This window comes from Leuciscus leuciscus (genome assembly GCF_965113295.1).
Source record: "Leuciscus leuciscus genome assembly, chromosome: 18".
In the NCBI taxonomy this organism is placed as follows: Eukaryota; Metazoa; Chordata; class Actinopteri; order Cypriniformes; family Leuciscidae; genus Leuciscus; species Leuciscus leuciscus.
Window position 1 is genome coordinate 4,953,070 of NC_138742.1, and position 16,912 is coordinate 4,969,981.

The 16,912-nt window shown below is 36.4% G+C and overlaps 2 protein-coding genes and 1 long non-coding RNA gene across 4 annotated transcripts; 2 read left to right on the forward strand and 1 right to left on the reverse strand.

Moving 5' to 3' along the window:
• Positions 1-1,127: 1,127 nt before the first annotated feature.
• Positions 1,128-4,877, reverse strand: LOC309481015. 2 transcript variants are annotated; one of them, XR_014199838.1, is made up of 2 exons: positions 4,579-4,877; positions 1,128-3,037 (listed from the first exon to the last, which is right to left on the reverse strand). It is a non-coding gene; the product is annotated as an uncharacterized lncRNA (long non-coding RNA). The 2 variants fall into 2 exon arrangements; XR_014199839.1 differs by lacking the exon at positions 1,128-3,037 and adding an exon at positions 4,016-4,125.
• Positions 4,878-9,620: 4,743 nt separating this feature from the next.
• LOC309480946 (intelectin-like) lies at positions 9,621-12,322 on the forward strand. The gene is made up of 8 exons (XM_082145706.1): positions 9,621-9,732; positions 9,901-9,988; positions 10,091-10,198; positions 10,277-10,524; positions 10,644-10,802; positions 10,892-11,012; positions 11,307-11,410; positions 11,547-12,322. The coding sequence occupies exons 2-8, from the start codon at positions 9,904-9,906 to the stop codon at positions 11,697-11,699; spliced, it is 978 nt and encodes a 325-aa protein (XP_082001832.1). The 5' UTR covers positions 9,621-9,732; positions 9,901-9,903; the 3' UTR covers positions 11,700-12,322.
• Positions 12,323-13,328: 1,006 nt separating this feature from the next.
• Positions 13,329-15,679, forward strand: LOC309480265 (intelectin-like; the record flags this gene model as incomplete). The annotated part of the gene is made up of 8 exons (XM_082144677.1): positions 13,329-13,337; positions 13,407-13,488; positions 13,581-13,688; positions 13,767-14,014; positions 14,139-14,297; positions 14,401-14,521; positions 15,144-15,247; positions 15,374-15,679. 8 exons carry the CDS (start codon positions 13,329-13,331, stop codon positions 15,524-15,526), a joined length of 984 nt encoding a protein of 327 aa, XP_082000803.1. The 3' UTR covers positions 15,527-15,679.
• Between the last annotated feature and the right edge of the window lie 1,233 nt (positions 15,680-16,912).

Consider the following 16,912-nt stretch of genomic DNA (forward strand, 5'->3'; position numbering starts at 1 on the left):
CAAATTTCTGCACATTAATTTAATTCTGAATTTTGCACAAGGCATTTGTTCAAATCAAGTTCACGGATAATTGTGCGTGCATTTATTAATCATTATGATACTAAAATCCTAACAAATAGGCTATGCTATGTACAAAAATCAGAAAAGCCCAAATCAGAAAAACAAATCAAATGAGCCCAGAATATGAACGCAATTACACGTTAAGCATTTTCCTCCAATAGAAACCCATTATAAGAACGCTTAATGTGGCTTAATGCAGATTAGAATGTCCCCTTATTATGTCGAAATAACGAGATATTATGTCGATACTAGGCTACTGTGTCCACCGTGGTCTCCTTTTTGATCAGCGGAAACGATTTTTGCTTGTTTGGGATCTGACTGTCCAGCGTATTTGAAAAAGTTAAGCAAACTTTCCTGTCTTTTTGACATTTTTCCCCTGCGTGAAACGATCGAGGCTAACAGCAATCTCAACTCGTACAACAAGCGCGCAAGTCATGTGTCACAAACATTGAACACTACACAAACAGTATTTATTTATTTATTTTTCATTTAGGCAATTAATTTTAGTGACACAGTAGGTGCCGGATCCAATAAAAAAGGTGCCGGATCCAATGTCGGAGGTGACGGAACATGTTCCGGCGTGTTCCGGCTCAAATTAAGCCCTGTGTATAACATATGTTAACATATACAACATACAACACTGGATACGGCCATAGCCAGGGTTTAATAATTAGTGAGGTCCAGGGTGGGGTGTCAATAATTATACATAATAGTGCCAATAAATGCCATAAATCATTCAACTTTAATAAATACAGTGAATAATAAAGTTAGCAAAGGCTAAATACTAAATACTGTGGCTATTGTTTTTTCAAAATGACTGGAGTAGCCTAATCTCCGAGTGGGCCAGCATCAATCTGGTATGAGAGACTCTGGAATGCTCCTTGAAGTCGGGATGTCAGTTTGACTGGAAATAATTAATACACATATAGGCCTACTGTATGTATACTGTATAGCCTATGTCAGATAAAAATAATCTAATAACAACAATATATTGTAACAATCACAAATTTAACAATTGTATATAACAATAAGGCAAATACAAAAGCAGAAAACAAAGCACCAGTAGCCTATGACAATTTACAAATCTTTATTCAACATTTAAACACAGACACAATCATACGACACATAAACATTACAGAATCACTACAGCAGGCGGACCACGTAAACTGTGGGGCAGCCAGTCCAAGTCCAAGTGTAAATAGCAACAGTTGTGGATTCAGACATTTAGATGCTATTTACTTATAAATAGTGACAGATAACGTTACTATTTGCTCATCAGTATTGTTGTGCATTAAACATCCTGCAATATAACTGACAGTAGATTATTAGATTTATAAAACAATATTAAAATCATGGCAACTTATTGAGATATTAAAGACTAGAGCTACCCCTAACCTTACCCTAAATGTAACTTCTATGAATTAAAATGAATTTTAAGTAAAATCATTTTTATTGAAAACAAATGCGTTTAATAACTGTAAAGTTATATAAAAAAAAGCGCTGTCAGTGGGAATAGAACCCCGGTCTCCCTTTACACGTTACGCCACAGAAATCGCTGACTAAAGAGGTGACTTTTTCCACATATAGGGTAGACTGGCCTAGTGTAATTAGTTCTGCCAACAAGTAGGCTATTTGCAGTGGTCCAAATAGACACCTCGAATGCATTAACCAGAGGGGAAATATGGTCGTTGGATCACAGAGACCACTCACTTTTCCTACAGGACAAATTCCTTTAACGTTACAAAAGTATATAATGTTAATTCATTCAGTCATTGAATGTATTTAATCATTGACTCTAAATTATCACCAGTTTAACTAAAACAGAAACATTTGTATGTCGCACATCAAATAAGACTCAGAAATATTACACGTTCAAAAATGTCATGTTTACACGACGAAAACGTTCGTCTAGAAACACGTAACAAAAAATACACGGCCAAAAATGTTGCGTTAAGGCGATACAAACGATCGTGTCTTTAAATAACATGACAAAAAACTTCGCGTTTAGACGTACAAAACGTTCGCGTTTACACGGACCAAAAAGACGCGTACAAACTGTGCGTGTTAATGCGTCCAAATTTCACGCGTTGCATATAATAGGTATTGTCCCCAACGGCGTTCCATATTAAAACAACATGAGGGTGAGTATATGATGACATAATTTTCATTTTAAAGTGGAGTACCCCTTTAAATCAATGAATGAGGATTTTTTTTGAACACTTAATTAAACGTTTATTATTAAAAATCTGTAAATAGCAAGCAAATTATAAAGACAATTCTCTTAGCCTACCTTTCGAAGGAGCGATCTCGTCGGGTGCAGCGGCTATGCCACTGAACGGGCACAGGATAAAACATAAGAAAATTGCAATTCTTATTGATTTTTCTGCCATAATGTTCAGAGCTGTAACATACTTTAGTTATTCGTTTGACAAACTTTAGTAACTGAGGAAGTTTTACGAATTCATCCGTCACTCAGAGGAGCAAGTTTATGAGGCTGGTTAGCTGTCAGCTGGCCGAAATGTTGCCTCACGGTCCCTCCAACGTTGGTTTCAATAAAAAACTCCGCCCACAAAATCGAGCTTGGCAAAAGAGCGCATAGAGAATGCATCTCATTCTCCACAGCAAAGTGAACCCTTCTGAAAAATGACTATGCGCGTGCCCGCCCATTGTCCACAAGACCGAAAGTGAATATGAAGTGTCCCATTTGGACAGGGTTCCGATCTTAAAAGCCCAAATTTCGATACGCGTTCCTTAATATGTTAGTCTGCGTCAACGTGTACATTTTCACACTTAGATTTTTACAGGTCATATTTTTATAAAATAAATATCTACTGCGTTTGTTATGTAAAACAGATTAGTGTGTGGTAAAATCATTTACTTACTTGCGACATTGAATGTTTCCGAAGAGAAAACAACACATTTTAGTGTGTATAGCTGCCTTCGACAAGGTTTGTCTGCTTTGGTGGTTCTCGATTATCTAAAATTCGAGAGTCAGAGTCAGATGACACAGGCTGTTTCATGTAAAACAACCCCATCCAATCAGAGCAAAACCCTACCCCAGTGGAAGCCAATCACAAAGTACCCAGAGTCGCCAGAGTGGCGTCATCTCAGTTTACTCAAATGAGAATCGACAAAAAGAAAAGACCGTTGAGTGTTGAGAGCAAATGGCGGCTGGAGTCTCTCATGGCGCAGATATAAGTTCTTTTTCGGTCTAAATTATTGTTGTGTTTCAAGTTATACTTACAAAATGTGAAAATGTGTAAAAGAAATGTGCCAAGAACTTGATATTGAATTCTGTAATTTGGAAGTTCAATAAAAAAAGTATAAAAAAAATGTTTTTTGTTCTTCACTGAGAGGTATATCAATATTTTTTTCTTTTGTTTAAAAATAAAATAAAGATCTGCTAATAGACGATTAGTGTGGTCAACCAGCGTTGCCTGCCTTGTATAACATATTTCAGGCTAACGTTACTTTTTTTTATTTTTTTTTTATGTTCTTAAACTTAATCATGTCGTGTTCACACTGGTTTCACAAAGACAGGAGACCTGCAGGTGACAGGTTGTCTAAAATCCACTGCAAACAAGTGAAATTTAATTATGTATCCCTTGCACTTACACTATATAAATTAATACATGATATCTCCAAGTCTTTATCAAAAACATTTGTTTATACACACACACAAATATATATATATACATTTTCAATGATTTATAACAATGGATTACATTTCGAACAAACTATGTTAAGCATTTTTGCCTGCTCTTTCCGCCATGTTGTTCTTGTGGTCTCCACTATGGTTTGCAGTCCTGCATGAGGAGGATCCAGGATCCAGAGAAAGCAGTATGAATGTACTATTCCCACTGACACAGAGGAGAAAATGAGCTTTGCTCAAGTCAGCAGGAGCAATTTAAATACCATAGGTGTATCTGCACTTTTTCACAAAGACCAACACTGGGAAGTTTATAAAAGGTTTTATTCAAAACAAAATAAAAAGAGCCTGGAAAAGCTTGAAAAATCCACAGACAGAGCTGAGGTCACAGCTTCAGTCTTCAGGATCCAGCTCAGCTGAAACATGATATACAGATAGTCAACCGAATCTCAATGCCTAAACTCCACCCAAACGGTTTTGCTTACTCTAAATTTGTAGCAATATGCTCTTACAATAAGGAATTTTATTTTTTTTGGGACATTTATTTATAAGAAATAAATAATTTTAATAAATAAATAAATAAATAAATAAAATTTATAAGAAGGATATCATATCACACGCCTCACTGTGATTTAACCCCCGTTTTAGAACCTTTTCTTTTTACACAACGGTGGATAAATCCGCATTAATAGAATGAGGCTGATCGTGGTTTTATGTTAGCTAACGTACTTTATCCACCTAATCTTCTGATAACGTCCCCAAAATCTACTAATTTAGAGAGCAATAATCAACTATACATGCTTTACACAAGTTAATTTGATTCAGACGTTGAGAATATATAAACGTGTTCTTCAAACGTCTCATCTTACCTTTTAAAAGTGCGTCACAAACGGCCTGGGCTGCGCTTCCCCAAAAGCATCGTAAAGCCTATTTGATCGTAGAATAATTGCAATCAATAGTCTCTAGCGTTTAACTAGCTCTAGATGCTTTTGGGAGAAACAGCCCTTTCCTGTTGCAACTCTAAACAATTAGAAACAGCGAAATAGTCTCCGGAAAAATGGTAAAAAGGCTGATCGCTCCGGCCGGTAAACATCTTTCTACTATCATCGTTTATTCTGAGATGAATGTCTATTGTCTAGGCATGTCATAATATATATGTGTGCTCGGAGGCTCCACCTTCTTCGAAGTGGAAATTTCCAGTAGCACCTCAATGCAGTACATGAGATCCGGGGGGCGGAGTTGGATCCAGATCTAAGGGGTGGAGATTGGTAGGTTTAGGGGTGGGTTTAGGGATCAGGGGGTGAAGATGGGTAGGTTTAGGCATATGTAAGGTGGGAGGAGTTGGATCTGGATCCGACTCCTCCCCGTGGTTCAGTCTGTCGAGTAGTGATGGGAGAAACTAAGCTTCGAATCAATTGAACCGCTCGCAAAAAGATTCATTGTTTCGAATCATTTTCGCCGACTGACCCCTGCTGTTCAGAACAGTGTATGCAACAAACACTCAGGCCAAACATGCATAAATACACCTTTTACAAACATATAGCAAATGTTTTATTGAAAGTAAAATCGAACAAATGCATTTAATCTAATAAGTTCAGTTCAGTTCAATTTTATTTATATAGCACATTCAAAACAATCATAATTGATCAAAGTGCTTCACAAAATCCAACAAAGAAACAAAAACAAATTATTATACAGAAAATATCACACAAAGTAGGCTACAAACAAAATAACCAACAGGTCAAGATATCAAAGCTCAACTAGAATCGAAAGCCAAAGCATAATAATGCGTCTTAAGCAAGGACTTGAATATTTCAATAGTCTGAGCTTTCCTTACATAAATTGGTTGACTATTCCAGATATTAGGAGCAGCCACTGCAAACGCTCTGTCACCTTTGTTTTTTAGTCTAGATCTGGGCACATCAAGGAGCATCTGGTCGGAAGACCTCAGTACTTTAACAGGTGTGTGGACATGTAGAAGCTCCGTCAAATATGAAGGCGACAACCCATTTAAGATTTTAAAAACAATTAATGCAATTTTAAATTGAATTCTAAAACAAACAGGAAGCCAGTGAAGTGAGGCCATTACCGGTGTAATGTGTTCACGTTTTTTGGTCCCGGTTAAAAGTCGAGCTGCTGCGTTCTGCACTAACTGTAGCCGTCGAAGTGATGACTGCTCCAATCCGGCATACAAAGAGTTACAGTAGTCTAATCGCGACGTAATAAAAGCATGTATGACTCTTTCAAAGTCTTTGCGTAGCATGTATTGCTTGACCTTAGCCAGAAGTCTCAAGTGAAAGAAGCTAGTAAGCTAGTAATAAGATGGAATAACGTTTTAAAGTGAAGTTAACGCATCTTCACCTCGTGGGTTTTGTGAGAGTAGAGAGATTTTGAGATAGCGGATTTTTTGCGATATATTTAGGCTACATTTACAGTGCGATTTGGTTAGTTTAGTATTTAGACTAGATTTAAGTTTACATATAGGCTATTGACTGATAGGATAGATATAGTGACACATTAATAGACAGACAGACAGACAGACAGATAGATAGATAGATAGATTTCTTTAATTAATATAATTTTTTCCATGACCAAAATAACCTTATTCACAATGAGGAGATAAATGTTAAAAAAAAACAAGCTCATGTAGTTGTCAGACAGATGTTAAAAACTCAACACATTAAAACAACACAAGAATAAATAAATAAAAACAAGTCCACTAGGGGTCACCGTGGAGACGGGTGTCGGTTTTTATACGGCACATTTGGTTAAACTGTTTCAGCCTCGATCTGCCCATCGCTAGCCTATATAAAACATCTTAAAGCTTTGACTTAACCCTCCTGTTACCCTCAAATCTACCAAAATTTTTTACCCACTGGGGTCAATTTGACCCCAGCAATTTAAACCCCCAGAATATGATTTCTTATGATTTTCCGATGGTAAATTTGGCCTATATGTTTTTGTATTACTTATCAATATATTTTTAACATTTTACAAAAGTCAAACTCAAATGCACGGGGTTTTTGACCAGTGAATGTGTGCAAATGTGCATTTTGTCCGTCATTAAAACGGCGCCGGCGGCATCACATTACATTTTCATCAACAGGTTACAAACTAGTTTGTTGTAGCTATGGGCGCTCAGTTTTTCCTGTTGTAAAATATATTTGGCCAAAATCTCATTTTATAAAAGATGAAATGCTAATGCACAGGCTATTTAAGTGTAGGCCATGTATTGGTTATGACTAGATGGCAAATGCTAGACCTCTCTCTCAGGTCCCACATGTCTCAGTCAGACATCAAATAAATCAAATATGAGCCTTTATACACAGAGTGTTTAGTACTTATTGAAACAACAAGATCTTTGTTTACCCTTGCAAAGCTTCAGTTCAATCAGTCAAGATAGATATCAGTTTACTGACAGTTTGAGGATGAACAAGATTTACACAAGCTCTTTTTAAGAACTTTCATTGGCTAAATATTTGTAAAACAGACAGACATAGGGACACCAGCACCAAAAAGGCCCTACCTGTGCACGTGCCTGCATATGAATTGATCACTTGTTTTTTATTAAAAAGCTTGTTTTTCATGCAATAAACCCTTTAAAATTGTGATTTTGAGCTCGATTTTATTATTACTGTTATTATTAATAATAATAATTTTGCATGCAGCTGCCACACACAAATATAATTCAATAGCAATTACAATATTTGATGATTTTATTTGTTTATTTATTGCAAAACTGTGCAGCCCTTTCATATATTGATCTATAATAGAAGGATGATTGGATGAGGGATGGATATATGGATATATCTATACAGATGTACAAAAAACTTAAAGTGTTCATTTGTAGCAGAGATGTGTATGTGAAAAAAAGAGATTAATCTAACTTATTCTTGTTCTTCCTTCTCAGTTTCACATTCTACGAGGACAAACACCTATTTGATAACTATTTGAAAAAGTTCACACCTGAATTAAGAAAATAAATTAAATTAACTAGATTAAAACTATGGTTTAAAACAACTTAAGTCCGGTTTGTCCGACCAATCTGTATGTCACACTTTTGAAATGATGCCACCCTGTACGAATCAGTTGGGGATGACTCGCAACGTGTAGCCAAAAATACACCTTTGTCATACACGATGAAATATCAATATACATGTTTTATCTAATCCGCTTTGGCTAAGAAAATAACATTTGAATAAGTTAACACCTAAATTGATATTTCATCATGTATGACAAAGGTGTATTTTTGGCTACACGTTGCGAGTCATCCCCAACTGATTCGTACAGGGTGGCATCATTTCAAAAGTGTGACATACAGATTGGTCGGACAAACCGGACTTAAGTTGTTTTAAACCATACACTGTAAAAAATAATTCTGTGGCTTAGTAAATATTACAGAAATGTTTTACTTTATTAACTTAATAAATTCTCTGAATATCGTTTAGGCTACTTGATTGTTTGAGTTAAACATAACAAAATAATTGAGTAAAAATCCAACAGTTAATTTGATCTAAAAATGTATTTAAGTTTTTTTTTTCAATAAAATGATTTAGTATTTGACTAACCAATTATTTCTTTATAATACACTTAATATATTTGTGAAATTTCTATCAAAATATTTGAGAATGTTGAATTAAACTGATCTGTTTCAAGAAACAAAAATATTACTTAATTCAAATCAATATTATTAATATATTTAACACACTCTTAAGAAATTGAGTAAGGTTACTCAATTAAAACAATGCACCCCTCCCCCACCCTCTGACGTGACGACGGTTGAGTAAGGGCGGGCTGTTTGAATTCTCTTCAGTATCCAGAACAACAGTTCTCTTCTCAACGTCGCAGAATTGGTGCATTTCCTCTGTGAAATTCAGGTTTGTGTATGTTTTATTTTATCTATAAAATCATTACTGTGCTTTAAATCATTTTATTTAATGCAAAACAACGTACAGAGGCGTAATGTGACGCCTAAACGAGAGTCGCGCCTGTCTTTCTGGTGATTGAAACGCTTTGCATAAACACACGACTTTATTCCTAATGATAATGAATATCACTGTCACTTTTTGTTTATTGGCAGGTTATGGAGTCAGTCGCTCGCAGTATATTTCGGCTATGAGTGAAACGCAGGACGGCGGTCTAAAGTTCGAAGTTCACCCGCAGAGCGCGAGTCTGTCTCCGGCACTAGAACCAGCGCTGATCCGGTGGATACTGGATAACAGTCTGGTTGATTACACTTGAATTAAGCTACCTGAATGTTTAAATATTTAATTTTTACTTATAAAATGTTTGTTAAATGATGATATACGTTAAAAACTGTATTGCTGTACTCATTGACAATAAAGGCCAATGACATGTATACTGGTGGTTGTATGGAATACTATTTTACAAAGGTTTAGAGAAAATAAAAAAGTTAATATCACTCATAAATAAAAACAGTTAATATTAATCATAAAAATTGTTTTTCAAATGTTTAAATGTTAAATTATTTCTACTCAATTTTATTTGTTAATGTACGAGATGCAGTTATTCAGATTTACTTAATTTTTTACTTGCATTTACTCAATTCATACAGTATTGATTTCACAGCTTTAAAATTTACTCCATTTTTTTTAGTGTAAAAATGTTTCACCAAAAAAATGGAGTAAATAATAGTTTAACTTTTTACAGGGTAGTTTTAATTTAGTTAATTTATTTTCTTAATTCAGTAACAGCCTGATGAAAGATCAATATCAATGTCTTACCTAATTTAGTTGTGAACTTATTCAAATGTTATTTTCTTAGCCAAAGCAGAAAAACTTCCTCTTTTACACATCCACGTGTTTTGCTTAGGCTCAGGTTTCCCTTATTTTCCTTATTTACCAAATTCAACTTAGACTCAGGTATCCTTCATTCCACTCCTGAGAAAGTATAAATATGCTAAGAAAGTGTGCCTGAGCTTTATTATCTGACTCACCCAGAATCCAAAAGCCTTGACAGTGCTCGTCAAATCTGAGGAGAGAAACACAAGACAAGAAACAAACGTAAGAATTATTTTGCCATACAAATAAAATATCAAAATATCAATAGCCTAATGCTTTTAGTAAGCTTCTTTTACAGTCTTTCACAGAAACATGGAACCAGTAACATAAGAATTTCAGCTTTGTGGTGTTGAGTGTAATTGTGGAAAACTTTTCTCCTTTTGTTTGCAGACTATGTTTCTTACAAAAAAGTTTTTTGGGATCATTTTCAGTCTGTCACTGAATGTATGGCTCTGTGAGACTGCAAGTGTATTAGTTTGTAAGTAAGAATTTTTTTAATTGAAATGAATTTATCTTAAAATGTTGAAAATCTAATTTTTTATTACAATATATTCCACTACATCTTTGTCTTACATTGCAGTGGATCAGCAAGAAGCATCACATATTAATACCGCTGATATCAATCTTGAGAGAGCATATGCTGCTCGAAGCTGCAAAGAACTTAAGAAAAAGTATCAGGTTAATGAAGGTACGCTCATTTTATGTTAATGTTTGATCTTAAGCCAGAACTGCACTGAAGTGACTCAGGAATGCTCTGTTCACGCAGACGGCCTGTACTATCTGAACTCCTCCAGAGGGGTGCTTTACCAGACCTTCTGTGATATGACCACTGCGGGCGGAGGCTGGACGCTGGTTGCCAGTGTTCATGAAAACAACATGTACGGAAAGTGTACCGTTGGTGATCGCTGGTCTAGTCAGCAGGGCAGTGAACCGAACCGGCCTGATGGTGAGGGGACATGGGCAAACACAGTCACATTTGGAACTGCAGAGGCCTCTACAAGTGATGATTATAAGGTATTTTTATTACATTTATAGTTTTACAGCAATAGTTAAATAGAAGGAACAGAAATGACACATAATGATCAAAGGATGTTTTTGTAGAATCTGAAACGATAGTCTCCTTTCTGTCCCAGAATCCCGGCTACTTTGACATTCCAGCACAAGATGTGTCCGTGTGGCACGTTCCTAATAATATGGAGGTGGAATCCTGGACCGCGTCCTCCATCCTGCGATACCACACTGAGAATCACTTCTTAACTCTCCACGGGGGAAACCTTTACAATTTATTCAAGGTCAGATAAACTTCAACACCATTTTTGGGTTTGAAACATTCACAGATTTTTTTTCCAGCGTGGAATTACAATAACTGTTTTTTTTCCAGAAATTCCCTGTGAGGTTTGGAATAGGGACGTGCATCACTGATAATGGACCTGTTATTCCAATCGTGTATGATAATGGAAATGCGGATTACAACAAAAATCTCTATGGTCCCAATTCAAGAAGTATGACTCTTTTTTTTATTTATCCTTTATTTAAGCAGGCAAGTCACTTAAAAACAAATTATTATTTACAGCAACAACCTGGCAACACCCCGTGAGCCAATATTTTCCCAATATTTTTTAATACAGTGGCTTCATCAGTTGACAGTATCAGTATCATAAATCTGTCCATTATTAAGTGATCATGATTGTTGAGATCCAGTCACTTTAATGAATGAAAGCCATGTCATGTGTTCATGGACAAATCATCACTGATCTATGATTATCATCACTGATATATTCTGTGCATTTCCCCAGCAATTTTTCTGCCTGGATTCATCTCATTCAGAGTCTTCAATAATGAAAGGGCAGCCATGGCTCTTTGTTCAGGTGTCAAACCAACCGCCTGCAACACTGAACATGTGAGGAAAAATAATATTCTGGATTGTAAAATTGATAGTAATACATTTACAATGAAAATAAATCAACTGCATCAATGTCATTGTAAGAAGTGCCTAGGCGTGTCTTGTTGTTAGTAATGTCCTCATATTGTTGCAGTTCTGTATTGGCGGAGGTGGACACTTTCCTGAGGCGGCCCCAAGGCAGTGTGGGGACTTTGCGGGATTCGACTGGGATGGCTATGGCTCTAATGCGGGATGGAGCGCTTCCAAAGAGATAACTGAAGCAGCCGTGCTTCTCTTTTATCGCTGACACTCCCATCAATCTAAAATCACCAGCATCCTTTCCTTCTTTCTAAGATTTTCCACATTGATTAACACCTGAATTTTACACAATTATTTGCTCAAATGTATTTCTTTACGATATATATCCAGTGGTTGTCAATTCTACTATTCAGACATCAGATAAAAAAATTACTTTAGTTTAACTTCTAGTCTACAAGATACTTTGACAAGGTTTTATGAATACATTTATATTGTGGATTAATATTTTAATTAATCATTACTAACATTTCTTTTTCTTGCAGGATTTATTTTATATTCTTTTGAAAATGAAATGTCCCCAGCACTTGGGCCAAACAGAAAAAAATATGGACACAGCTAGACAGATATTGAAATATAATCGCCCCATGATATATTGAGTAATCAACAAACTAACAACCTTATGTTTTAGGTAGATATAAATTAGCTTTGATAGGAACAGATGTCTGTTACAGGGAGTTGCTGAAATTGCACATATATTGAACCAATCATATTAGAGAAAAATGGTGTGATGATGATGAGTAATGTCATGTTACCTTTCCTATGTACCTTTCCTATCTAAACTCTGAAATGTGTGAGATCCTCCCAGCCGTGATTAAAGCATATTCAAAGGCATTGTCTGGAGTCTGTCTGGTTACTGATGCACAGAGTTAGTGGAGCACTAGAGGTCTTATTCACAAGTGATGATAGTGTTCACAGGCTCGCTACTAGCCGAGTGGAGTCATCTGAGTCGGGAAGATCCGTACAACAGTCCCAATTATAATTCTGACGGATTTTACTGGTTACAGTCATTAGGTTGGTCGAAGTAAAAAATAAAACACAGTTAAAACCATTATTTTATAGCTTTAATTTTATTATTCTAAATTAGAATCTTTATTGATTTATATTACCTTTATATTATTCATTTAAACTGTGCATATTAATAATTGATAAACTGAAATTGTACATGTGTGATCAATTAAGGGTATAATAATTATATAAATAATATCTAAATCATACAAAATTATTATTATAAATAAGTATTACTAAAAGCCAGACCATTTTGTCTTTAAAAAGCAATTGCTATGTAGTGACTTTTAATTTGTAGTAGAAACAGGTGGAGTGACTTTATCGCATCAGACATGTGTCACTTTGCTCCTGTCGTACCAACTAGGCGTATTTCCCAGTGACTTGACCAGTGTCCTCTCAATGGCCAGCAGAGTTCAATATAATTGTATAAATGTAATAATATAAGAAAGGTATAAATAATAATATAATAAAGTATAATAACACTACTACTAATAATTTTAAAAAAAAATTATTTTAATACCAGCCTGATGAAACACTGATTGACAGAACACAGGTGATACGGATAATTAACTAGACACAGGTGATACAAATGAACTAATAAAGACAGACAGGACTCAACAGAAACCCAACACTGACAATTTCACTCCTGAGAAAGTATAAATATGCTAAGAAAGTATTCCTGAACTTTATTATCTGACTCACCCAGAATCCAAAAGCCTTGACAGTGCTCGTCAAATCTGAGGAGAGAAACGTAAGAATTCTTTGCCCATACAAATGAAACGTCTTCATATCAGTAGCCTAATGCTTTTAGTAAGCAGTCTTTCACAGAAACATGGAACCAGTAACATAAGCATTTCAGCTTTGTGGTGTTGAGTGTAATTGTGGAAAACTTTTCTCCTTTTGCTTGCAGACTATGTTTCTTAAGTTTTTCGGGCTCATTTTCAGTCTGTCACTGACTGTATGGCTCTGTGAGACTGCAAGTGTAACCGTTTGTGAGTAAGAATTTTTTTGATTGAAATGAATTTCTTAAAATGTCGAAAATTTATTACAATATATTCCACTACATCTTTGTCCTACATTGCAGCGGATTACCACGAAGCACCATATATTAATAACGCTGATATCAATCTTGGGAGAGCATATGCTGCTCGAAGCTGCAAAGAACTTCAGAAAAAGTATCAGGTTAATGAAGGTACGCTCATTTTATGTTAATGTTTGATCTTAAGCCAGAACTGCACTGAAGTGACTCAGGAATGCTCTGTTCACGCAGACGGCCTGTACTATCTGAACTCCTCCAGAGGGGTGCTTTACCAGACCTTCTGTGATATGACCACTGCGGGCGGAGGCTGGACGCTGGTTGCCAGTGTTCATGAAAACAACATGTACGGAAAGTGTACGGTTGGTGATCGCTGGTCTAGTCAGCAGGGCAGTGAACCGAACCGGCCTGATGGTGAGGGGACATGGGCAAACACAGTCACATTTGGAAATGTAGATGCCTCTACAAGTGATGATTATAAGGTATTTTTTATTACATTTATGGTTTTACAGCAATAGTTAAATAGAAGGAACAGAAAGGACACGAGTATAATGATCCAAGGATGTTTTTGTAGAATCTGAAACGATAGTCTCCTTTCTATCCCAGAATCCTGGATACTTTGACATTCCAGCACAAGATGTGTCCGTGTGGCACGTTCCTAATAATATGGAGGTGGAATCCTGGACCGCGTCCTCCATCCTGCGACACCACACTGAGAATCACTTCTTAACTCTCCATGGAGGAAACCTTTATTATTTATTCAAGGTCAGAAACTTATCTAAAGGGTTTGAAACATTCACAGAAATTGTTTGTTTTTTGTGAAATTACAATAACACTTTTTTTTATTTTATTTTTTTTATTTTTTTAGAAATTCCCTGTGAGGTTTGGAATAGGGACGTGCATCACTGATAATGGACCTGTTATTCCAATCGTGTATGATAATGGAAATGCGGATTACAACAAAAATCTCTATGGTCCCAATGCAAGAAGTATGACTTTTAAAGCCACACCGTGGACTTTGTGACCTAAAGAGTTGACGCATACAAGTTATTTTAAATGATTCCTCAGGCCAATATACAGCGTTTGACACTATTAATGCTCCGAGCGGGGCTGCCCTCTTGAAATACCGCCTATGTAAGTTTGGAGAAGACGGACCGTCGTTGGCCAGGTCATGTGACCTGGAGAACGTATCGCTTTACGGCCATCACGTGACCATAGGCTCTGATATACTCATGGAGCAGACTTTTGCGACAGTGCTGCGGCGCTTGTGGCCTCTAGGGGCGCTAGACGTGAAAGTTACAGGTCTAGCGCCCCTAGCGCCCGCAAAAGTTCCGCGGTGTGGCTTTAATTTATCCTTTATTTAAGCAGGCAAGTCTTTTAAAAAACAAATCATTATTTTCAGCAACAGCCTGGCAACACCCCGTGAGCCAATATTTTCCATACTTTTAATCATCAGTTGACCGTATCAGTGTCATAAATCTGTGTATTATTAAGAGTGATCATTGTTGAGATCCAGTCAGTTTAATGAATGAAAGCCATATCATGTATTCATGGACATATCATCATTGATCTATGATTATCATCACTGATATATTCTGTGTATTTCCCCAGCAAATTTTCTGCCTGGATTCATCTCATTCAGAGTCTTCAATACTGAAAGGGCAGCCATGGCTCTTTGTTCAGGTGTCAAACCAACCGGCTGCAACACTGAACATGTGAGAAAATATTCTGGATTGTAAAATTGATAGTAATACATTTACAATGAAAATAAATCAACTGCACCAATGTCATTAAGAAGTGCCTAGGCGTGTCTTGTTAGTAATGTCCTCATATTGTTGCAGTTCTGTATTGGTGGAGGTGGACACTTTCCTGAGGCGGCCCCAAGGCAGTGTGGGGACTTTGCGGGATTCGACTGGGATGGCTATGGCTCTAATGCGGGATGGAGCGCTTCCAAAGAGATAACTGAAGCAGCCGTGCTTCTCTTTTATCGCTGACACTCCCAAGAAAAATGGTATGATGATGAGTAATGTCATGTTACCTTTCCTATGTGCCTTTCCTATCTAAACTCTTGTACTCTTTTTGCTGGGGGGATTCTCTCTGAAATGTGTGAGATCCTCCCAGACGTGATTAAAGCGTATTCAGAGGCATTGTCTGGAGTCTGTCTGGTTACTGATGCACAGCGGGTTAGTGGAGCACTAGAGGTCTTATTCACAAGTGATGATAGTGTTCACAGGGGACGAGACGTCCGGGGTTAGGAGGTGCGCTGGAGGATAAATGTGTAAACATCGATTAGGTGACAAGCACAAGACAAGGCTTAATGTCGAGCCCTGACACTTTGATACTTTCTTATCTAAAGTTAGTATTACAGCCTTCATCTTTCAGTTGGTTTGGCTGATAGTTCAGGATTTACTATTCGCCCTCTCTGAGCATCAGAAATTTATGAAAATAAACATGTCCCTCATAACCAGTATAACTTTTTTTCACATATACAATACAAAGCCTAGTTGCCACCCTTCATTTTTTTTTTTTTTTTTGCTCTTCTGCTCCACTGTTTACACAATTTCTGAAATCTGACACTCAAACACCATAACCACACACCAAATCTGCAAAACCATACACAAATTCTTGGCCTGTTTTCAATTTCAGAAAATACTTTTTGCAAACCACAACACAATTCTCCATGTAACACAAAAATCTAACAGGAAGTATTTGATTTCTTTTTTTTAAACCCAACCTATCAAAATGCCACTCTAATTCATCAGACTCACACTCCTCACATGTGCAAACACTCATTGTTTTACTAAACACCAACCAATCATGGCCAACCATTTAGAGTAGGCCTATAAATAGGTCAAAGGTCAAGTTATAGGTTTTTCGGACTGTGTAATACTGTATTCACAACCACAAACGCTTACAGTAAAAAAAAAAATAAAGTTTGGTTTTAATCTTGCTTTTGTGTTTCTGTGAATTTTTCAACATCTCTCTGCCAATTACTTTCAATCCTGTGCAGAAATGTACATAGAGCTTATGAAAGAAGAGCTTTAGGTTTTGAATAACTGTATGATATATCCAAAGTGTGTGTAGCCTAAGCAGTTGAAAAGAACTGTAACACCGTGTTTGTTTTTTCCGCGTTTCAAATCTCACAGCCCCCGCGGTCAAATATTCACTTTAACTTTACATTCAAAACAATGTTATTTCTTCTCAAAATGGTATTTTGTTTTCAAATGACACACACAAACCATCATATGAATAGACATTTATAAGAACCAGTTGAACACTGATGTGCTCAATGTAAAACACTATGATGAATGGAAAACACCTTCTCCATTCATCATAATGACTTGGGCCTTTTTTTTTTTCAGTGTTACACTTACTACAGA